This window comes from Zymoseptoria tritici, chromosome 14 (assembly GCF_000219625.1).
Source record: "Zymoseptoria tritici IPO323 chromosome 14, whole genome shotgun sequence".
Lineage (NCBI taxonomy): Eukaryota > Fungi > Ascomycota > Dothideomycetes > Mycosphaerellales > Mycosphaerellaceae > Zymoseptoria > Zymoseptoria tritici.
In genome coordinates this window covers 39,937-64,076 of record NC_018205.1, presented here as the reverse complement: position 1 = coordinate 64,076, position 24,140 = coordinate 39,937, and the positions used below count along the sequence as shown (strand labels likewise).

The following is a 24,140-nucleotide window of genomic DNA, read 5'->3' as shown; positions in this document are numbered from 1 at the left end:
ACACTTGCTCACCTCGCACCCTGACAGATCGATTGTCACGACGGTGAACGATCGTCCCAAGTCGCCCAACTCTCAGACGTCACGCTAGCGTCCACCAAAGTCAGCATTGCCGACCTGGTTACCGCACATCAGGCCCTCGCTTCTACAACTACCAGTTACTCCAGAACAAGTCCTCAGTCTGCACTGCGGAAGAACTTCAACTCCTGAAATATCTCACTTCTCCGCAGTCGTACAAGCCAGCGACGACTCCTCCGAAAAGGCAGACACGGAGGGGTGCCACGGATTGGAGAGGCTTCCCAACAGACTGGCTCCAAGGCAAGGGTGCACAGCAAGGCATTGACGCTATTCATCAGCTTCTCGACGATCACCAGACAGTTACCGCGACCAATCCCTACCGTGCGTGGACACTCACTCAGAATCCCGCCCAAATCCACTGCATAACCGAACAGCCGCAGCAAGATCCATCGCAGCCGTCTGCATCTAGCAACGCCGCCGTCGGAGCTACCTAACGAGCACCTTCATTACCTCGCAAGCCTCGTTCCATCCGTAACAAACACCAGGAAAGAAGAGCAGCCTACGATCTCGAGTAGCAGGAAGCTCGTGAAGAGAAGAAGAAACGAGCAGAAGCAGCAGCGACCAAAGCACAACAACAGTACACAGACCGAGAAACGACTTGGTACTTCAGCACGCTGCTTTACCAAGACTGGGATATACTTCAGTCTCAAAGATTCGCAAGATTGAACGCAGCCGCGTCGTCTCGCGTCCACCAGCCACAAGCTCCGTCTCACTCACCTATCACGGTCTTCGAAATCTCGTCCTCCGAGCCATCGACGAGTTCATACTCATCATCACCACTCTTCCTTCCGGCAAAGCCAGGACCCATCCCTCCAGTCTCACCCCTCCCAGACCGAGTGCAATCCGCACGCCTACTCCGGCTGTTTTCCCCAATGGCTCACGCTCCCAACCTTCCAGTGCGTGAAGCAGATTCACCGAGAGACGATGACCTCGTCCCTGACGACGAACTGCCAACAGCTATGCAGAGCACCAACCTCACGTGGCGGCAATGGCGAACCTTGCGTCCCACATTCCAACGGGCAGTCGACATCATTAACAAAGGCAATGGTGGACGCGGTCACGAACGCACCAGCGCCCACGAAGACGAGGATTCGGGAGGAGAGGGACCTGCCGGACCCCAGGAATAACAGGATGAGGACGATCTGTACAGCAGTTCCCATCGCGGCAGCAATGGTGGACGCGGCCAGCCTTCCGCCAAAGCCCTCGGCAAACGCCCTGTCAACGAATCCCAGCAGACTAATGCTGGTGGACGCCATCACACAACTTACGCCCAGGATTCGCAGGACGCCCGCAACCAACCCACGAATACGCGTGCTGGTGGACGCCAACAATATGAGTTCACCCAACCACAGCAGCCCACGAACCGCGCTCCGCCAGAGGAAGCCTACGGTGGACGCTACAATGCCGACCCGCCCTATCGCGAACCTGCACATGACCACCGCTACCCTCAAGAGACACTTCCTCCCCCACGCGCTGCCGGCTCGTACAGTGGACGCGATGAATTGTTCGGTCCCCAGCTTCGCCCGCAGGAGATCTCAGGTCCACGCGCAGCATGGCTGACGCCCAACAGTTCCGACCAGAGGATCGGGAAACCCTGCGAGCAATGCTCACAGCCGCCCAGCGTGGGACGAGCCTGACCGACCAAATCGTCAACCATACGTCAGCCGTTACGAGATTGGTGGATGCGGCAACCCTGATCCTTCTCCAGAAATCATACCTCCGCAGGCAGCACCCGCTCGCCGTGGAAATGGTGGAACCGATGACATACTCGCACGATTCCTTGAAGGCATGGAAGTGCTCATTCAGGGACGCCGCAACTCACCATCCAATTTCACTTCCAGTGGCGGCGGTCACAAGACTTTCAAACCGCAGGAAATTGGTCTCTTCGAACCCGCCCAAGCTGGCGAAAGTGATCCAGTCTACACCCCCAACAACGGCACTACAGTGTTCACGGAAGTGAACGGTTTCATTCAAGCCTTACAGATCGCTTTTGAAATCTGTGACGACGAAGCCCAGCGTCTTCAAGTGCTTGCGCGGCCCGGCCGTCATGTGGTATCACGAGAGCCTTTAACCGCACGAACGCGGCTGGCTGCGCGAGGGACCAGGAATCGATCACTGGCTCGATCAGCTGTGGGAAGACTTCAAGCCTGACGTCGGAACCGCAACTACCGCACTCGCCAAGATCAAATACACCTTCCGCGACCTTCGCAACAACACCTCACCTGCGCACTACGTGCTCAGATTCTGCGCCGCAGCCAAGATCGCAGGCACTCCGAAACAGTATCACCAGCTCACCCAGGCGCACGGCAATATCCAGAAAGAGATGCGCCGTGACATCCGCGCCCCAACACCATACACTACCCGCGAACAGTTTATCGCCGACATGACAGCTCAGAAGCCTACCTGGATTGATCTCTACATCAACAACAGCAGCTTCAAAGAAGGCAAGGACAACACCCAGCAGAACGACCAGCGCTCGGGTGGTGGAAACCGTGGACAGCGCAACGGCGCCAACCGCGACTACGCCTCCAGCAACGGACCGTCGCGCAACAACAGATATTACAACAACACTAACGACAACCAGCACGACCGCAATCGAAACGACTACGACAAGCCGACGACTCAGGTCACCGTGACAAACGAGTACGATTCACGCAAGAAGCCCGACCGCGAGCGCGAGGACAAGAGCAAGAAGGATTGGGATGGAAAGCAAGATGGTGGACGCAAGGATTGGAAGAACAATCGGACACCAAGAGCCTCATTCCAGACCGGTGCAAACGTCGTCGATTACGATGAGCACGAAGCTGAGTCCGAGAACGACAGCGACCTCGACTCCTATGGCGACGAGGACGAGCTGCATCCACCAGAGCAAGTCGAGGTGGGATTTGTCGATATCATGGCTAAGCCAGTCAACATCAGATCCAACGCCGTTAACTTTTACGTGCCTCTCCCGTCCAACGTGCAGCCAGTGACACTCCCTTCCCCGAGTCGGAAGAACGAGATACTCCCAACCGACCCGTCAAGTCGCGCACATGCAAGGCATGCAAGACTGTCTTCACATCCAGGAACAAGCTGTTCTCGCATTACAACACATGCACCGCACAGCTTGGCAAGCCCAAGGAACAAAACCGCAAGGACGGCGACTCGAAGGCTGGAAAACACGCACCGGCAAACTCAGCCGCTGCGAAGCAAACCTTACCGCCACCGCTTCCACCAAAAGCGAGTGACGAGCCAGCGCGTGCCACGCAGTTAAGAAACTCGGCGCGCAACGCGGTGCCAGCTGCGGCAACGCAGGCGAAGGCAACACAGCCGAAGAAGAAGCCTCTGCAACCTTCGAAGTCGACGGTGGAAACGGTGCCTAACGGCGACGACACCCCAACGCCACCCCGAAGGATCACGAAGGCGCAGCCAGCGGTGGACGCGACCAGCAACCTCGAAGTGCTCGAATCAACGGCGAAGACGCAGCCGGCCACGCCCGGTTTTGCATACAGGCAATTCAGCTTCGCAGAGATCATGGTGCTTCCTTCACCTGGCGCTCCCGAGACCAAAGCCATCCTCGATACAGGTTGTGGCACAACTTACATTCGCAAGGACTGGTTCACTCAAAACTACCCACACCTGCGAATCCAAGAGGCGAAGACGCCCCTCGTGCTCAAAGGCTTCAACGGCAAGGCTAGCAACGACGAGTATGCGGAAGTGCCCTTGCTCATTCCCGTCGAAGACAAGACAGGCAAGAAGTTCCTCGCCAAAGTAACTCACGAAGTCCGCATCGCAGACCAATGCCCGCAAGACATCCTGATCGGCGCAGACATCATCACAAAAGAGGACATCGTTATTAGTCTTGCAGAGCGTAAGGCTTACTTCAGGTCCCACGGTGAAGTGCACGCACGCTGCAGCATTCGCCCGCGCCACCTGTCAAACCTCCGACGCGAGGTGTTCTCCGCGAACAGAGTCGAGATTCCACCTCGGTGCTCACTTTACGTACCAATTCAGATGAAGGACAATCTGCCCGAAGGCACAGACCTGGAGTTTCAGCCACTCGAGGATATTCAAGCACTCCAGAGGCAGGGTGCCAGCATCTGCAATCACATGGTGGACGCGACCTTCTCCGCAGTTCAGATTCGCAACGACAGCGCGGAGCCGATTGTCATCCCTCGCCGCCAATGGCTCGGAACCGTCCAGGAGAGCCGGGTCGAGGGATGCTACCAACTCCAAGCCGAAGACGAGAGTCTGGCTGCACTGACGACAGGAGAGATTGACACGGAACTTGAGCACAAGCATTCCAACGGAGCCACGATTTACGGCGAAGTTGACACCTGGACCAAGCTGAACGAAGTGGTGGACGCGTACCCTACCCTCTTCGGCGATCGAGGATCCGTTGTCGACGTGCCGGAAGAGCGATACATGAGGGTCCCACTCGTCGACGGATGGCAGGACAAGTTGCAGACTACCCGATCCTTCAAGACCTCTACCCGCGACCAGGAATTTATTGATGAGACCTTCGATGAGCTCCACGCGCAAGACAAAATGGCTTTCAACACGAAGGCTACGGAATTCGGATCCCCAGTGTTTGTCACCTGGCGGACGCTGTACGACAAGGATCTCAAGCCGTACCGCAAGTCCAGAGTCGTCGTGGACATTCGAGGCACGAACAAAATCTCTCGCAAGGATTCCTACCCGGTGCCACTTCAGTCTGATCTTATCGCGTGTTGGAAAAACGAGTGTGTTGTTGATTGACTATCTACCGGTGCGAACGAGGGCTATATATATCCGTGACTACCGCATCTGGAAGGTTCTGCCACGTCACACAAGGCGTTGGCCGACGTAATCGATTTGTAAGCAGAAACGAAGTGAATGTTCGATGCATTTCTAACATCGCGAAGCTCCGAGGCCGCAACTACATCACGGTGGTGGACGCGGTCGCCTGCTTTTACCAATGGCGAGTCGCCGAAGAAGACAGAGAAAAGTTCACAGTCAACACACACCGCGGGCAGGAACACTTCAAAGTCGCAGGGATGGGATATTGCAACAGCGTGCAATACGTCCAGCGGGAACTTGACAACATCCTGCGTGACCTCAAACATTTCGCTTGGGCATATATCGATGACCTGGTCATCGCATCCGAAACCCTTGAAGAGCACGTCGAGCATCTACACAAGGTCTTCACGACGCTCTCACAGAGGAACATTACCCTCAATCCCAAGAAGTCATTCATCGGGTATCCTACCGCGAGCCTCCTAGGACAGAGGGTGGACGCCCTCGGATACGCAACTGCGACCGACCGAATGGCCGCGCTGCGTCAGCTTTCGTTCCCAACAAATGGAACCGAGCTTGTTCACTACTTGGGTCTGACAGGGTGGGTGCGAAGCCGCATTCCCTATTACTCCCAGATAACCGCACCGCTGCAGGAAGAGAAACTCCGCATCTTGCAGGATGGCCCGAACAAAGGCGGACCCTACAAGTCTTTCGCTTCAAAGGCCCGCGTTGTGGATACACCCGAGATGAGACAAGCCTTCGAAGGTATCCAGAAGTTCTTCGACGACCCGCTTGCCTTCACGCACTCTGTATATCGATGTCGACTGCTCCGGCAAGAGAATTGGAGCATTGGTATACCACGTAAAGGGCGATCCAAGCCCACCGCTCGAAGACGAACAACCGGTAGAAGCGAAGGATCACATCCAGGATGGTTGGGCGAATCCGACACGTTGGCCCCGCAAAGCTCAGCGCTTCCCAGACAAAGACGTCCAACCAATTATGTTCCTTAGCAAACAGCTCACAGGCGCAGAACCACGATACTGGCCGACAGAGATGGAGGGACTAATGTGGACTTTGAAGAAAGTCAAGCACATGGTGGACGCGGCCAGGAAGACCATCGCTTTCACTGATCATTCCGCAGTGACCGCCATGGCAAAGAAGTCTCATATCGCAACTACGGTGTCTCCCGACCGCCTCAACACAAGACTTGCCACGGCAGCGCAGTACCTCAGTCAGTTCGTTGACCTCGAGGTTGTTTATCGACCAGGCCGCATTCACCGCGTCCCTGATCAGCTCAGCCGTCTCCTCAATGATGCAGATGCCAAACCGGTGCCACAGGACCCAAATGACAGCGGCCTCGATGAACTCACTGTGCCAATCTATCACGCACTCCTGGTGGACATGACCGATGACTTCCGCACCCGCCTCCGCGAGGGCTATGCGAAAGACGGACCGTGGGCGAAAGTGCTCGCGCTGTGCGAAAAAGAAGAACAGAAGGCACTGTCAAAAGCTAAGGAGCATGAATCCAAAGATCGCGATCGCGAGTGGATATCGAACCGCCGAAGCGACCCACAGCGAGCGCTCAACAAGTACATCGCCAGCGGTGTTCAACCTGACTTCCGCGATGGCACAATCAAACATGACGGATCCCATTCCTTCTTGGAAAACGGACTCATCTACTGCCGTGAGCCCGGCAGTGGACGCGACCGCCTCTGCATCCCTCCATCACTTGTGCATGAAGTCTTTGAAATGCCCTACGATCGACGCTTTCACCCGGGCTACGACAGAACAATTGCCAAAATCAAGGCCTCAGTGTTCATTCGCGACCTGGCAACGAGCCTGCGTAACTACCTTAATCACTGCTTGCCATGCGTGCAGAATCAAACCCGACGCCACGCCGAGCATGGAGAGCTACGCCCGCTCGGAGTTCCTCGTCAACCGATGGCAGTAGTGGCAGCGGATTTCGTCACGAACCTCCCTCCCACCGCCGATGGCTTTGACACGCTGCTCGTTCAGACAGACAAGATGCCAAATCGCGTGATGCTTGTCCCTGGAAAGTCAACCTGGAAGGCGCCAGAGTGGGCGCAGGTCTGGCTCGTCGCTACTCAGGAGCGAGACTGGAGCATACCAGTCGGATGGATTAGCGATATGAACAAATGGTTCATGAGCGAGTTTTTCAAGCGCGTGTTTCAGCTGCTTGGTACTCGTCTTTTCACCTCTACAGCCTACCATCCTCAAACAGACGGTCAATCGGAGAGAACTATTCAAACCGTCAACGTCGCCCTGAGGTACTTCACCACTGAATATCCAGATCACCAGTGGTCGGATGCGCTTCCGCGCATTCAATCCTACTTGAACACCTCACCTAGTGCGACCACAGGATACTCACCGCATCAGATCGTTTTCGGATTCAACTGCAGAGTGGACGCGATGGACGCTTTCCGCACCGCAGAAGAGTCCGACTACATCGCACTGCGCCAGGAGGCCCGCGACAATGCCTACGACGCAATGGTTTTCGCTACCGCGCAAACGAAGACCAGATACGACAGCAAACACAAGCCGATCGCATTCAAAGTCGGTCCACCGCGGCTACAGACTGAACACAGGAGCACCACGCAAGCTTTGTCCGCAGTTCTCGGAGCCAGTCCGAGTTACGAGAGTGATCAACGACCTGGCCTACGAGCTCGACATTCCACCAAACTGGGGAATCCACAACGTGGTCTCAGTTGTTCAGCTTGAACCCGCCCCGAACACGGTGGATCCCTACAACCGCCCGGGAGTCCAAGTCTACAGCTCGATCGACGTGGACAAGGCGCTAGCGCAGTCCGAGGCCATCGAGCGCATTCTTGACCACCGCCAGAATCAGAATACTAAGCGCACGCAATACTGCGTGAACTGGGCTAACCGCGGACCCAGCCAGAATCAATAGCTCTACGCCGAAGACCTGCAGGACGCAGACGGCCTCGTTGAAGACTACGAGAGAATGGGTTCCACGCGACCGAAGGGTCAAGAAAACAGCATGAAACCCATCCTCACCTCGATCGTACCAATCCCAGTGGCTCCAGCCAACGCGCGAGACAAGGCAAAGATTACGGTCAACCCCAAGAAAGTGAGATTCAACACAACCAGTGCGCTCGAATCCATCACACCGACGCCAGAGGCGGGAAGCCACGAAGTCTCAGGATCGAGAGGATTGGAGCGACCAGAAAAGAGTGAACCCTCCGGCGCTTCCCAAACCCATCAGACTCACACGTCCACCACGCTGTCCGCATCCCAAAGTCAAGCGGCCTCTCCGTACAGGGCCCGGAAGAACTTGAAAGACACTTCCACCGCAGCGAACGCTCCCCGAAAGCTGGCAGACCCTGAGGCCGCCGTCCCGGGGGAGCCAGAAGTGGTTTCCACAATAACGAGCGTTTCCCGCAAAGTGGCAAACCACAAGGCAGCAACGCCAACGAAGTCGGCAGAGACTTCCATCGCAGCCAGCGCTTCCCATCGCAAACTGGTGAAACCTACTATCCGCCTCTCGGCCAGAACCGCACCGAAGGTTTCCACCAAACCCGCGAACATCCTAACGAAACCTGAGAAGGACCGTAACGACTCCGTACAAGGCCTTTCCAGCAGCGTCTCCAGCGAGACATTGACAACCTCGAGAAGAAGATTGCAGAGCTCATTGAGCAATCTCAACAACCCAAGAGCGCGAAGGAAATCCCGAAAACACCCAAAGTACGTTTGACTCCGGAACCAGCGAACGCGATTCCACCAGAACCACCGACCCCTCAAGTCGCTACTCGATCACAAGTTCTCGCCGCGAAGAACTCCGCGACCGTGTCCACCAAGGACAAGGCCGCGACTTCGACCTCTTGAAGTCGGGAGCTCCAGCTCCCTTACCGCACATTACTACCCGCGAACATCATCTGACAGCGAGAATTCTCACATGCGAACTTCACTAGCAAATTTACTGCGCCTCTCTCGCACAGTGGCGTTTGACAATTGAAGACTTTCCGATCAGCAAACGTAGCTCGAACTATTACAACATCTTCACTCGCAACCAGCTTCACCAACAACAACAATCACCACGCGGCGGCACAAAAGCCGCGGCGCCGGACTCAAGTTTCACCGCTACCGCCCTCCAGCGACCGACTGAATGCTGAATGGAAAGCCGCATGCGATGCCCCCACAGACGTGAGAGAAAAGAAGCTCAAGTACCAAGCAGAACTCGGCCTCCCCTACGAGGAGGACCGCCGTCGCTTCCCCTGGAAATACGTCGACGGCGTCCCGCAACTGAGGATGGGAACCGAGCGCCACTCTGAAGCAGTCGGAGCAAAACACATCTTCACAACCAATGACCAAGACTTCAAGGCCGCACAACAGACAGAGGCCGACGAGGAGTCTCGACTGATAGAGGAATACTACAACGGTCGCAGAGCCGCGAAGAATCACCGTAAGGTCGAGATGGACGCGATCATGAAGAAGCGCAAGAAACCACGTGCTGCGATCGCAACGCCACAGGCTCCCCAGGCTGCTACCGCTGCAGCTTCTGCAGCGGCGACCCCACCGAAGAAGAAGCAAAAGAGGGATACGACTACAACCCCCCCCCCCCCCCCCCCCCCCCCCCCCCCCCCTTGACAGCCGCGTCCACCAAGACCCCAGCAGCGAAGAAGACGCAAACTAAGGCCGGCACATCCAAACTGGCAGCTCCGGCGTCTACGCAGATGGCTCCACCTGACCCTCCGCGCTCCGGCGAAGCCCTGAGATGCTACGACGAAACCCTGGCATCGGCGTCCACCTTTGGTTCGGCTGGCGCTCCAGAGCACTTCCATCCCGCTGTTCACGACAACTTCCACTCCACAGTGGCTCCCCTCGACAAAATCTACGATGCTGGCTTTACCCAAGGATTTGACAAGGCCGCAGTACTTTACGACGCCAAGCAGGGACTGTTGTGGACCACAATGGGACTTCCAATCTACCAATCCCTGACAGAGGACGCCCGAGAAGGCATTTTAGCCAACTTCAACCACGCTATCGCCAAACTCAACCAAACCGTCACACCCCCAGCAGAGATCCACAAAGCAGGCGAGGTGTTGTACGCGTACTGGACCGGACCAAACCTACAAACCGAGCACGAGCAGCATTACAAGTTGCTCACAGACGGAGGCAGAAAGGTCACCGCCGCCTACGTGAAGGAAGCCCGCCGCTTCAGCCTCGCCAGCAAGTGCTACACCATCGAGCACGACGACCAAGTCGCCCACTCCGTCCAGAGATCGATCGAAGTCGTCTACAGCAAATGCAGCATGGACATCAGACTGCAAGCCCTCCTACCACTTCTTAAGCTCCGCCCGCATTTGAAAGTCAATTGCGGAGGAATCCTTCAGGACGCATGGGACACAGCGAATTCGACCTTGGCAACGACCGAGCAGCGCATGATTCCACCAACAACCGCAACCGAGACCCGGCCGACGACGACGAGTCATCTCTTCGCATTGCACTCTTCGGCAACAAGGACGGAGACATGGATTGGGACGCCCTGTACAGGCGCCACATGACCGAGCAGCTCCGCACCGACATCCCAGCGCAAGACGCGGACATCTACACCCTGGCATGCACTATGCACGTGTACGTCCCGGAAGTCGCACGTTCTCCAAGCCTTGACAACGCGACCGCAGTGCAAGCCGTCCGCTTCCACCGCTTTCGAGCTTCCCCGAGAATGTTCTCCGCCTGGAGCTGCACTACGAAGCACGATCAGAAAATCATCTTCACCAACCAGCTGCTTGAAGGCATTCTCACTACCGATGACAAGGACATCAAGCTTTTCCTCTTTACCCTGGCCGGAAAAATCTACCTCGCCTCCTTCCTGAAGAAGATGCCTGTGACATACGCGCTCAAAGTCACAACTGCCCAGGAGTCTGCTCCCGGAAGCATGGAAGCACTCGCGTCCACCGCAGACACCGCACACAAAGTCGCCGGCAAATTTGTCGCTTCCTCCACAATGTCGATGTCAGAGCTCGACAGCAGCCTAGAATTCACCCAGGAGCAACCTACGAGAGCAGCTCAAGACCTGATCGACGCACGCCTCCCAATTCCACTATCGTGGGCCCGAAACTGGCTTGACGACAGATCAATCAAGAAACTTCACCGCGGCCACACAACTTCGGGGATCAACCTCTCCACGCTCATCGAGGAAAGCTACGAGCGTTACGAGGAGGTCGACCGCTGGGTTCGAGACAACCTTCCAAGCGGCGCCGAACTCCAGTCCCGATACCAGTCTATTGTCGATGCGGCTTTCGTCGCAAAGCACAAGGACGATGACCGCCAGTGCGAACCGACATCCACTATAAAGCTACCAACAGCTTTGGCACAGAACCCCGACACCCTTGCTATTCTGCGAAAGCCACCCCCAAATTACGGGTGCAGACTTCGAGTCGGAAGAAGATTTCGAGAAGCAAATCTCTGACCCTCGGTCGACCGGGTTGGCTGAAGCATACGTCCGACTTTTGCTAAAAAGCATGCGATCAATCCTGCAGCTGGACCCGACACCGTTGTGGAAGTGGCCAGAAAAGGTTCAAGAGGCAGTCTTCCCGATCAACACAAGATGGGTCAGACACGCAGGATTCCACCCTTGCGAGTTGTTTTATAGATGCACGCCCCACTACTCAGGCGCAGAACTCAGCCCGGAAGATCAAGTACGGGTGCAGTCTATACTCGATTAGATGAAAACAGATCCGTCGCCTTTGCTCTCAGCGTCGACGGAGAACACTACGCAGCGCGACTTGCCAGACTGGATGAGATGCGGACGTTAACACTCGACCAACGCCTGCAACACCAGATGAAATTGGCAGCGGAGGACGAGAAAGCTCAGACGAGAAAGCTCAGCCAGCGCCAAAAGCAGGGGACGCCGTACTAGTTAGACGTCTCCAGCAAGACCAAGAGCATGGACACAAGTTTGAAGTCAAGTACGACGGGCCGTACATCTTGGAAAAGGTCACATCCTCGGGACAAGCAGGCATTCTGAAATCGCTGCACGGAGAATTACTACTGCAAGGAAAGAAGTACCACCTGAACGATCTGAGACTGTTTATCCCGGACTCGGAAGGCCGATAAAAGGAAAATGCAGACACAAAGGTGCGATACAACTGAAGCTAAGAGGGGAAGTCAACCAGCGCCGCAAGTTCAAGAAGCACAACAAGGAGCGAGTGGCACAAGGCTTGCCAGAGCTACCCAACCCTAATCGCCGACACCACCCGGCTATCGACGACCCGCTTGGTCCGAGAGATGTAAGCTGGAATCCGTCCATCGGTATCGGTGAACCATCTGAGGCAGACGAAACCTCGACGACATACTGGGACCGAAAACCAGTCTCGCTCACCGACTTGGTGAATTGAGAACTGCACCCGTATGACCCAACGGTGGGATGTCCCCCCCAGGAACAAGAATAGAGCCCTAACTTTGCAAGATTTCGAAACGAGAATCGCTACCTCTGCAAAATTTCGGGCATCGAGGCTGCACCCGTAAAACCAGCCTGCTCTGGCTGGCGGGTCCACGATTGACATTCCATGGAAAGTAACGGGATCCATTCAGCAGACGATTACCGCAAATCGAACGATCACGAGCAGAAATTGAGAGACTGGGCTGCACACGTAAAAGTTGACTTCGGGCGGCCAGATTCTCAACATTGTCACATATGTTTGGGGTGCATCTCATTTCTGCAAGGAATACTGCACCCGTATCGTCTTCAACAAATTCCTCTTTCGTTACGGGAAGATCGGATTATCACACCACGGGATGTCGGAATGGTGGAAGGTTCTTATACCAAGCTGGTGTCACTCGACGGACGTGGATTGGAAGGCACATGCAAAACCTTGCGGGTGCAGCACACGAATTCACATGCTTGCATGTGCTGGATGCCTACGGCGTCAATCTGACTACCTCTCTCTCTCTCTTTCATCCACTTGAACAACAACCACCTTTCCAACAACGTCCGCGACTGCAATATCTCCTCATCGTCAAGGTCTATTAATGCATTCAGACATATTAGCGACCATGGACGAGGCACCGCGGCCATTCCGCTTGACCGCACCGGAGAAACAGATCATCGCCAGCCGATGCGCAGCGGACGATATGACTTTCGACTACCCCTCATGCATCTGTGATGAAGACAGAACGGATCCACACAAGTTCCTCAACGCTCTCATACTCTGCGGCAAAGTCTCTCGCGATAAGCCAACCCTGCTTGCGGCCCATCCACGAAAGGACATCGCAGAGATGGTGAACGACCTGATGGCGCCGGCGTTCGACTCGACGATGACAACCGCGAATGTCCGAGCGTGCGCTCATGCTTTCCGCATTGGCATGTCTATCGCCATCTTCTGGGACATGGAGGAGTTTTTCCCTCGAGCTTACCCAAGACAGCTGGTGGAGGACAGCATCTTGTGGAAAATCGGACTCTTCGAATTGCCACTGTCTGGAGATGATTTGTTCGGGGCCGACGTCCACGCGCAGAGGAATGGTTTGGACATCACCGCACCGAACGACCGCAAGCATTTCAAGCCCCCAGCAGTGAACAAGATGTCAAAGCTGCCAGAATACCGTCGCTGGAGCAGCAACCTCAAGAGCAAGATTGCAGCCTCATACACCTCTCGCACGCCAGTACGTAAGATCTTCAAGAACACCACCATACAAACAACCGGCCAAGCGTGGGACTTGCTCGAGAGCAGTCCCTATTATGAATGGCACACGGTCGACGACATGCTGGCCTTCCTCGATACCACCTACGGTGACGATCCACAAACTCCGCAGCTTCGCGCAATCTCTGCTCTGAGCGTCCTTCGCCAAGAGGATCAGTCGTTCTTACACCGCCTTCTTGAATATCGCATTCTGTGTTCAAAGGCTCAGCAACAACTCGTCACTCAGCGCTTCTGGCTGACCCTCAACTACGACTACATGAACGACCCCAAAGGGCACACACGCGATACCTTCACCGACTTCTGCGCGGCAGCACGCACGCTTGAGAGCAACTACCAGCTTATAGCACTCAACGAGTCCACCGGCTACTGCGACGACACCTGCGACGACACCTGCGACGACTACTGCGATCACTACAACCACTGCTACCTCGACTACCATGAAGACATGCATGAATGAACACCCTCCGAGCCCTTTACTAGCGCGCAGCAACACCACCCTGTTCGGTCAACAACACACTACGATGTAGTGCCCTCGGCTGCGCAACAGCGGCAGCCAGCTACAGCGATTTTTCACTACCTCCGGACCTCGAGCGACACCAGCGTTCTCACGACTATCCGAGCCCTCGTCCACCTGCGCCAGCACTAGCGTTCTCGACATGACCACCGTATGCGCCTTCAAAAGCGACTCCACGAGCGACACCAGCAGCATCCAATCGACCTGCATCGCCAGCAGCGTTTCCACGACCTTTACGACCTCCACCGTGTCCACCACCTGCGGCTGGCTGCGCGCGCCTCCATGCTCCTTAGCAGTCTCACCAGCTCTGTGCCATGAACACGCCTTCCGCGCGCTCCACCAGCATCCACTAAGCCTTCACCACCGAGCCGGCTAACACCAGTGTTCTCACGACCCACCTGCACCGCCAGCAGCGTTTTGACGACCTTCCGCACCCTCGAAACTGCGCTCTGCAGCCTACAACGTCTCGACTGTCGTCAATGCAGCACCACCATCACGAATCAAGACTGCCGTTAATGCAGTACCATCACGTTCAAAGACTGCTCGCCAGCAGCATCGCCCTGTGTTCACCGCTATGAACAGTCCACCGCCATGGACAACTCTTCTTGACTGATCACCGCCATGATCACCGACTTGACTGATTGACCACCATGATCATCCACTGCGCAATCAAGCCATGATTGCTGCACCGTTCACGACCACCCACCGTCCACCACCTGCGTCACCCTCTGAGGCTGGCTGCGCGCCCCTCCATGATCCTCGTTGCCTTACCAGCTCTGTACCATGAATACGACCTCCGCGCGCTCACCAGCGACTTTACCATCCGAGCCGTCCACCGAGCTATCCACCGAGCCATGTACCGAGCTTTCACTACCGCAAGAGCAAGAGCAAGAGCAAGAGCAAGAGCAAGAGTAAGAGCCATAAACAATGACGCCTCCGAGCCCTTTACCACTGCAACACACCCTCCGAGTCACCTGCGGCTGGCTGCGCGCGCCTCCATGATTCTCAGCAGCTTCACCAGCTCTGTGCCATGAATACGACCTCCGCGTGCTCACCAGCGACTTCACCACCGACCGAGCCATCCGCCGAGCCATCACCAGCCCTTCAGCGACACCAGCCTTCACGAGCCTCACCAACCGAGCCAGCCCTCACCAGCCCTCGTCCTCACCACCGACACTATCGAGCAAGAGCAAGACAAGACATGCTGAGTCGTGAAAACTTCATGGAGTTTCCAGCCTCTCATTGGCCAATGATCTGACACCGGCAAACGCGTTTCCAGCATCCGTACGGCGCCTATACGTCGATGTAGCAATCGCGCTTACGCCCCAAGCATCGACTCATTCCTCTGGCGTGGAAGTCATCTTCACCATAACAACTTCCTTAGCAGGAGAACGGATGCAATACTACCATGGACTCGTCAAACTCGCCTCTGCTAACGCCTGCCCGCGCGTCCATCACATCCCGGAGAATGGGCCAATTTAAAATACCACGACGCCCTCCGGCGGCGGCTTCGACAGCTTTTTCTCATACCGCACCCCGACAGCATAGAAGAGCATGTTGTTGCAATTGATGGTTGGAAATCAATCAGGATGCGGCTTACCATGTGCGACCCGGATGGCCAGACGAGCAGAACAAGTCAGGTGGACGCCGCTGGGCATACTGCTTCAATGGCGTCAAGATAAGTGACAAAACTCGGCCGAACATTGTCCTCCGGGAGGGCGATGAGATGAAAAGATGTCAGACCACCACTACCGTGCCGATAGTTCCTGGCGTAGGAAGGATAATGCAGAAGGTCGTGCCTGGAGTCCCCGTCTGCAGCGAGAGTTATGTGAACTCGGAATTACAGACTGACAGACAGACAGGGCACCAGAGCAATGTTGGCCATGTTCTTCGAGCAAGACACGGTAGCAGAACAGAAACGTACGGAAGAAGACACTTGGGTACGGACAATTCTTGCTGCTCGCCCATCCGTAAGATGGCGGCAACCCATCAACACCTCCACTCGCCTGGAGATGTTGCAAGAAGACGCATCGGTCGGGTAATGAAAGGACACGCTTGGCGGAGATTGACGGATGCTGTATGTAAGGGCATGCGTCCGAGGGTCGATTGTCAAGAGTTGGGATCCCATACTTGTTGAAATACGGTGGCTAGCAATGGCTGGCTAGCTCCAAATAGTATATATCAGGCTATCTCACTCTCTATTAGTAGTTAGCTCTTTAATTAATTACTTCATCAATTATACATTCTTAACAGGTTATGAGCCCGGGTTTTGCGCATACTACATTATTATTATTATTATTATTTATACACTCTGCTACATACTTATACCGTTATACTACCGAATTTAAGATAACACCTTATTAAAACCCTAGAATTAATAGCCTCGGTTACGGATTTACCCGCCACCGCTTAAAATTAGGAGGCTAGGTATAGCTAGCGTAAAAACCTCTTATACTAAAATTACTAGCTATTTTAATTAATACTTATACTAACCTCCTTACTTTATAATAGAATCGAACGCTAATATAGATACTAGACGAGACATAAAAGGTATTACTTCCTCCTTACGAAAGAGATATAACGTATATCTCGTATCCTTCTTCGATTCTCTCTACGTCGACCTTCGACCTTACCGTTATCGTTACCTCCTTCGAAGCCGTCTACGCCTTAAGAAACCCTTACCTAGACGCCTCCTTACTAAACGTTCCTTCCTATATATCGTCGAAATAATATAAGAAGAAGTCGCCGCCGGTAAGCTCCTAAAGCTCGATATCGATCTAATCCCCTTCGGATACGAATCCGACTTTAAACCCTCGAAACGATATCGTAAGGAATATAGATCTCCGTCTCTAAGAGTAGTCGCCCTCGATATACCCGATCCTCTATTACCTACCCTTCGAGACTTCTTTAGACTCGTTCCCCTTATACTACCTACTCTATATCTTCGGGTCGATAAAGATAGAGAAGACGAATAATACCTTTGTTTCTCTCGAGCCGAATCCGCGCTACCGTATAAAGGATACGATCTTCCGATATACTAAACTCGTAAGATCCTTCGAAGACTATTAGAACTATCGAACTCCTTTCCGATTATACGACTATATCTTTAGCTCCGGTAGCCGATAAACCGCTAACCCTATTAGTCCCTCTCCTAGAGGAGAAAGACGACTAGGTCCTTTAGAGCGATAAGATCTAGAATTAACTTATCGCCTTTAGCTATAGTACTATTATTAAGACAGATAAGCTAGAGAATAATACTACGTTACTATACGAAGGCCCCGACTAGGTTAAATACTAACGGGACTTTAGAGACAAGTAAGAGCGCGCTATAGGTATTATCCGAGATCGCTATAGATATAACGCTAAATAACTTATTCTCGATATAGAAGAGAAAACCTTTTCTCCCTTTAGCGCGCTTAGTACCCTACGCGAGTATTTCGCGAAGGGCGGAGCCGGCGAATTCGCTCGTATCTTAATACTCTAGAATCTAATTATAATAGATAAGGCTAAGGGTATCGGATACTACGGCTCTAAGATTAGAAGACTTTAGAATCGTTTCGCCGAGATTAATTCCTCTTTAAAGATACTAGAACTATACGTAGTCTAAAAGTTTATCGCTAGATTACCGGAAACCTTCGAACCGTTTATTACGTCGTTTAACTAAACTAATAAGCTTATTCCGAAGACCGTAAACAACGCTACTACTATCGCTACCGTATCTCTCGGAGAAGCTATATCCGCCGTAGAAGATTTCGAAAGTCGTTAAGTCGCTACGAACGCTAGAGAGGAACTCGGACTATATAGCGGTACTCGACGAGTAAACGCTCTATCTAGGCGCTCTATACCTCGCGATTAGTATAAATACTATAAACGCTATTACCGAGGTAAATACTTCTCGCTAAATCCCGATAACGTACCCGACTAGTAGAAGAAATAGTAATAAGGAGACTCGTACGAGTCGAAAAAACGTAAGGTTAAAGACGGAGACGAGACTTACCTTAACTATCGACTAGCTAGAAAGGACAATTCCTATAGAATTGCGCTAACCGGCGACCTCGCCTTTACGAGCAACTCGTCCGGGGAATCCTTCGCTTTCTATAAAGGCTTAAATATATTTAATATATAGGTTATCGACTCTGGCTATATATCCTACCTTATTAGAAGAAAGGATGTCTTTATATTAATAACGCCTATCGAAGGCTATACCTCTTACGGAATAGGTAGTAACGCGATTAGCCCCTCTTATATCGGTACTATTCGAATACCCGCTAAAGTTAACGGTAAACTATACTAGTTAAACATCTTAAACGTTAAATACTTACCTTAAGTAGGGGTAAATCTCCTGTCTCTCGAGATAATTTAGCCTCTTTTCGACAATATTCGCCTATTTAAGAACGGTATATCCTTTATTAAAGGAAACCGAGCGTTTAATAGTATATTTAATAGCGGCCTCCTTATTCTCGACACCCTACCTACTTAGCTAATACCGGGAGAAGACTTCTACCTCGCTACGTATAAAGTATAAGCTAGCTAGTCGTAACTTTAGTATAAGCGTATAGGGCATCTTAGCGAGTAAAGTCTATAACGACTTCGTTAAATAACTACTAGTATAGAACATAACTACCTCGATAGGCTATATCTATACGAATCGTACGTTATAGGCCGTTTTTACGCTAAACCTTATTACGGATATATTAAACCTACCGAAAAGAAACTCGAGCTACTTTATCTAGACTCGAAGTATAGCCTAAAGAAAATCCCTAGGTACGACAAATCGAGATACTAGCTTATAATCGTTAACGACTTTACGACAAATACCGACTATAAGCCGTACGAATACGTCCGGGATATACTTAGCTACCTTTAGTAGTATCTAAATCGATACGAGTTAGATATGTTTAAGTGCCGCCGCATTCGACTTAATTAAGGTAGCGAGTTCTTAACAACGCTATTTAAAACGTTCTACTATAGCGCTAGAATCGAACTCGAGTTTACCTCTATAGAATAGAGCTAACTAAATAGTCTCGCCGAGGTCGTTAATAAGATTATTCTCGAGAAACTCGAACTAACGATGTACGCCGGCAATATTAAGTAGAAGTAGTAGCCCGCCGTTGTTTAATTAATAGCCTACTTACGTAATCGGTCCCCTAATTCGAAGTACGGCATTACTAGCTACGAAGCCTTCTATAGTAAACGGCCGGACCTATCGAATATTCGTAAGCTAGGCTTAAAGGCCTATTATCTTATAAAAGAGGCTAAAGACCGTCTAGGCTATATCGATCGCGTAGAGATTAGGTAACTACTTAGTTTTAAGGGTAACCGCTAATACCTCGTTATCTATCTATACTAGAAAGAGCCTCGCTAGGTTTAAAACATAGTATTTAAAGAGCACCGTAAACATGTCCGAACTCTAGACTCTAAGAGTAAAGATAAGGATAACGCTCCTCTACTTAAGCGCGTACGTCGTAAACGCCCTATTAGACTCCTTAGTCCGGTTTAACGTTCGGGGCCCGTACTAATTTTATTAACTGCCGCTCTAGGGGGAGAGAAAGTAGATAAATTAGCGGACAATAAAAGCGACGATAATCTAACTCCTCCTCCTTCGTCGCTACCCGAAATAATACTAATACCTCCGCGAGAGCTAACGCCTCTACGAGAGCTAATACCGCCGCCGCCGCTACTAGTAGAAACTACCAACGGCGTACTTCTAGAAGGAATAAAGCGACAACGATAGAAGAACTCTCTTTTCCCTAAAGCTAAATACGTACTATTCTACGTATATACGAATCCCTTAACGAAGACCCTCGACTAGTACCCTATCCTATAGTAAATAATAATATACGCTTTTCTCGCTACTACCGCCGCTACCTTTAAATCTTTCGAGCCGCGAACGGTACCGGAAGCGAAGAGAAGTATATATTAGTCTAAATAGTATAGCGCTATAAATAATAAAGTTAAGTCTCTACGGAAGAACAAAACCTAGCGACTAAAGAAACGCGCGACGGTCGCCTTAACCGCGAATATCCTACTAGGAAGATAGGTATTTAAGCTTAAACGAGGACCGAATAGCGAGATCCTTAAATAGAAAGCGAGATAGGTTATTAAAGGATATAAGTAAGAAGAGGGCTCGGACTATACCGAGACCTTCGTATCCGTTATTAAACTAATAAGCTATAAGGCTATCTTCGCTATCGCCGCCGCGCTAGACTACGAGATCGAACAGATAGACGTTAAAACTACCTTCCTTTACGGACTTATTAAGGACACCGTCTATATCGAACAGCCGTACGAATTTGCTAAAGGAGACGACGTTTACTTACTTAATCGTACTCTCTACGGCCTTAAATAGTCCCCTCGAACCTAGTATAAGACATTTACCGCCTACTTTAAGAAGATCGGATTTAAGCTACTTAACGCTAATATTAGCGTCTTTATCCGAGGTAACGTCTTTATCGCCGTATACGTTAATAATCTACTTATCGTTAGGCCTTTAAGGAAAGAGATTAGCGACATTAAAGCGTAACTCTCGAAGAGATTTAAAATGTCGGACCTTAGCCCTTACGCCTACTACCTCGGAATAACTATACGAAGAGACTACGTTAACCGAAAGATCTACCTCGGCTAATAGGCCTATATCGAGAAATTCCTCCGCGAACATAACATATAGGAATAGAAAGTAAAGACTACGCCTATAGATTCGTCCGTAAAGATTAAACTAGTAGAAGAAGGCTATACCGCTTTAGACGAACTACGTAAGAAATACTAATCGGTAGTAGGGTTACTAATATACGCTATACTCGGTATACGCCTAGATATCGCCTACTTAGTATCTATCGTTAGCCGGTTCTACGCTAACCCTACGGAAGTATACTAGAAACTCGTTAAGCGGATTATAGCCTACCTTCGTTATACTATTTAATTTAAACTCGTATTTTAGGGAGACCTACGACTACTAAGCGGGTATATAGATACCGACTAGGTAGGAGATATCGAGATACGCCGCTCTACGTTAGGCTAGATATTTAGCCTTAGTAGCGGAGCTATTAGCTAGTCGTCTAAACGATAGGCGAGGGTAGCGCTATCGATAGTCGAAGTAGAATATATAGGATAGACGTAGGCTACGAAGGAAGTAATCTAGCTAAAGTCGCTACTTAATTAACTCCTTCCCGAAGGAAATTAAGGACTATAAGCGACAATTATATACTACGATAACTAAGGCGCGATAGTACTCGCGAAGAACCCTACCTTCTACTCTCGATTAAAGTACTTTAGCGTAGATACTTACTTTATCCGCGAACGGGTATAAGAAGGAGATATCGAGCTAGTATAGGTCGAGACCGAGAAGATAATAGCGGACGGCCTTACTAAACTACTCCTAAACCGATAGTTCTACGCGTTCCGAAAGGCCGTTAGACTATCGCTCCCGTCTATAGTAACTAATAGCTAGAAGATATAAAATAAGTTAGCGGACTAGGGGGAGCTACGCTAAGACGACGACGGCGACGTTAGTATCGTCGCTATTAATTTTCTACGATAACGAGCTCTAAGCTAACGCTATTTAGAAGGGTTATACGAAGTTTAAGGATAGTTCGACCGATCGTTTATTAAGTTATCGCCGTCGACCTTAAATCCTTATATAAAAAATCCGAGTTATATAATCCTCGGCGCTAACCTTAGCGCTAAAGTATAAGGATTTTCTAACTTTAGGACTAAACTTACTTCCTTTCCTAAACATCCGGCGATTCTAAGAATATAGAAGACTCCCCTTTCTACCGAAACTATAACTATAGAACCGAGTCCGGATTCGAGCTTACGAAGAACGAATCTAATCGTCCTACCTTAATAAGAATCGACTTAGACTAGTTAATGCCTTCGTCTAATATAGCTAACTTTCTAGATACTACTACCGGCCGATCGCTTCGTTAAAGGATCGAATAGAGACGTCCCTTATTACCTAAGAACCTCTCTAGCGTAGATTTTAGCGTCCTTACCCCGGAAACCCTTAAAAGGATCTATCGAGATTACTTTACGTCTACTAAGCAATTAAAGGACTACCGTAAAATAGCTAGAATGCTATAAGCCTTTAACTAGGGATCTACGGAGAAATACGGTCGTAAGAGACTATATATTTACCCTAAGCCTCTTACCTTCCTAACCGATTAAGAGCGGGTAAACTAGTCTACTACGTACGACGACGCTAAGGACTCTAATCTATAGACTACCTTTTAAATAGCTAGTAAGACGAGGTATAAGGAGCTTAAGCTATATACCGCTAAAACCTAGATTACTCTAGTTAAAAGCCCTTAAGCTAACTAGGTAAAAGACTCTAACTAGAGCTAACGCCCGTAGTACGTATAGGCCTTCGTAATCGTTAGCGGTCCTACTAAATATAGGAAGAATCTATTTATCTACGACTACGACGGCGGAAACCTAATACGCCGGTATAAAGAAGTTAAGCTAAACGAAGTCTATAGAGGGATCGTTCGATTCTATAACAAAATTAGAGCTACCTAGCGAATTAATCGAGTGTTTATAGGCAACATCTATAACGACTTTAACCGCCCCAAACGTCCCGTCCGAAGTAGAGTCAAATCTCTTCCCCCCGGATCTACGCCTAGAGAGACAGTCAATTTTATACTCTCTACGCGCAGCAAAGCTACCCGAAAACCACCCCGTAAGACTCGCTATCCAAAGCGCGCCTTCGGATACGCGAGAAGTCCGACACGAGGACTCGAGAGAGATACTTCCGCAAAAACGACAGAGAACACAGATACAACTACTCTGTTATCGACTCCGACAATACAAGCATTTCGTAGAACACGAGAGGGCTAACTACGCAAAAGACGATCTCTTTAGCGTCTGGAAAACCCGATACGAAATAGCAAGACAACGGGAGATTAATAAGGTACCTAGGAATACAAATAGCTACCTTAGTCGATTTCTATAGAGCTCGCCAGGAAAACATAGAATAGGAGGAAGACGCGCTTTAACTAGTGCCTTCTATACTATCCTATTAGGACACGGATACCTAAAGTCCTATCTCTATCGCTTTGGACACGCAACGACGCCAGACTGCCCTTGCGGACGACGAGAAACAGCAGAACACCTCGTATGTAGCTGCCCTATCTACGATGTATTTAGGCCACTACCGCTACGACAAGCACAATCTCTACTAGAAATAGTAGAAGATAAGGAACTCCGGAAACACCTTACTACCTTTCTCTCGGATACAAAGATTGCTTCTAGGTCCTAGCACCTAGCAAGAGGCGAAGACGAGACCGTCTAGCCTACACTCCTTTTACTTTTCCTTATTTGTCTTTCTTTAAAGTCCTTCGATACTAGCTTGCTACTATCCTAGGCACGGGTCTTTCCCTAAGGTCAAGAGATACGAGAGAACAACGATTGTACATAGATAGACTGCTGTCGCGAGACAGCCGTCCTACATAGTCATAGACTCCTACAGGACGTAAATGGAACAAACAAACAAACAAACAATATAACGACTTTATTACCGATACTATAGATTAGGCTTAATTTAGCGACACTAGTATTAAAGTCGATAAGAACTACTACATCGGTTATACTATACGCTAGGTATATAAGATAAGCTAGATAAAGGATAGTTACTTTAATCCGGAAGATAAGAAACATAACCTAAAGGATCTAAGGTAGGAGTCGTTCGTTAAGATAGAATACCTTACTAAACACTATACCGCTAAGTAAGACCGCGCTCGTCGTTAATAGTAATAGCCTAATATTAATAGCCTAGACTAGATTCCTAAGGGTCGATTATTTAGAGTAAAGATTTCGTACTAGTTTTCCTCCGCGCTTATTACTAACATTAACGGCGCCTAGATCTATATATAGTGCCCGGTACTATTTCCTAACTTAATACTTCCGAACCGTCTCGAAAAATATATTCCTCTTTTAAGAGAAAAATACTACCGAAGAAATCGACGTCGGGGTCGTAACCGGACGTAGGCTATCTCGACACCGATTTTCCTTCGGCCGTAGATTCTTATTAGGTTTTTAATACTACCGCCGCTATTATTTATAATACGGATAGTTCCCTAAAGAGGTCCTAGATATACCGTCTACGCCTTACCCTAACGTTA

The 24,140-nt window shown here is 50.8% G+C and overlaps 1 protein-coding gene across 1 annotated transcript; it reads left to right on the top strand.

Annotated features, from left to right (window-relative positions):
- Positions 1-12,867: 12,867 nt before the first annotated feature.
- MYCGRDRAFT_97533 (uncharacterized protein) lies at positions 12,868-13,968 on the top strand (the record flags this gene model as incomplete). The annotated part of the gene is made up of 1 exon (XM_003847457.1): positions 12,868-13,968. One exon carries the CDS (start codon positions 12,868-12,870, stop codon positions 13,966-13,968), a length of 1,101 nt encoding a protein of 366 aa, XP_003847505.1.
- Positions 13,969-24,140: the final 10,172 nt, after the last annotated feature.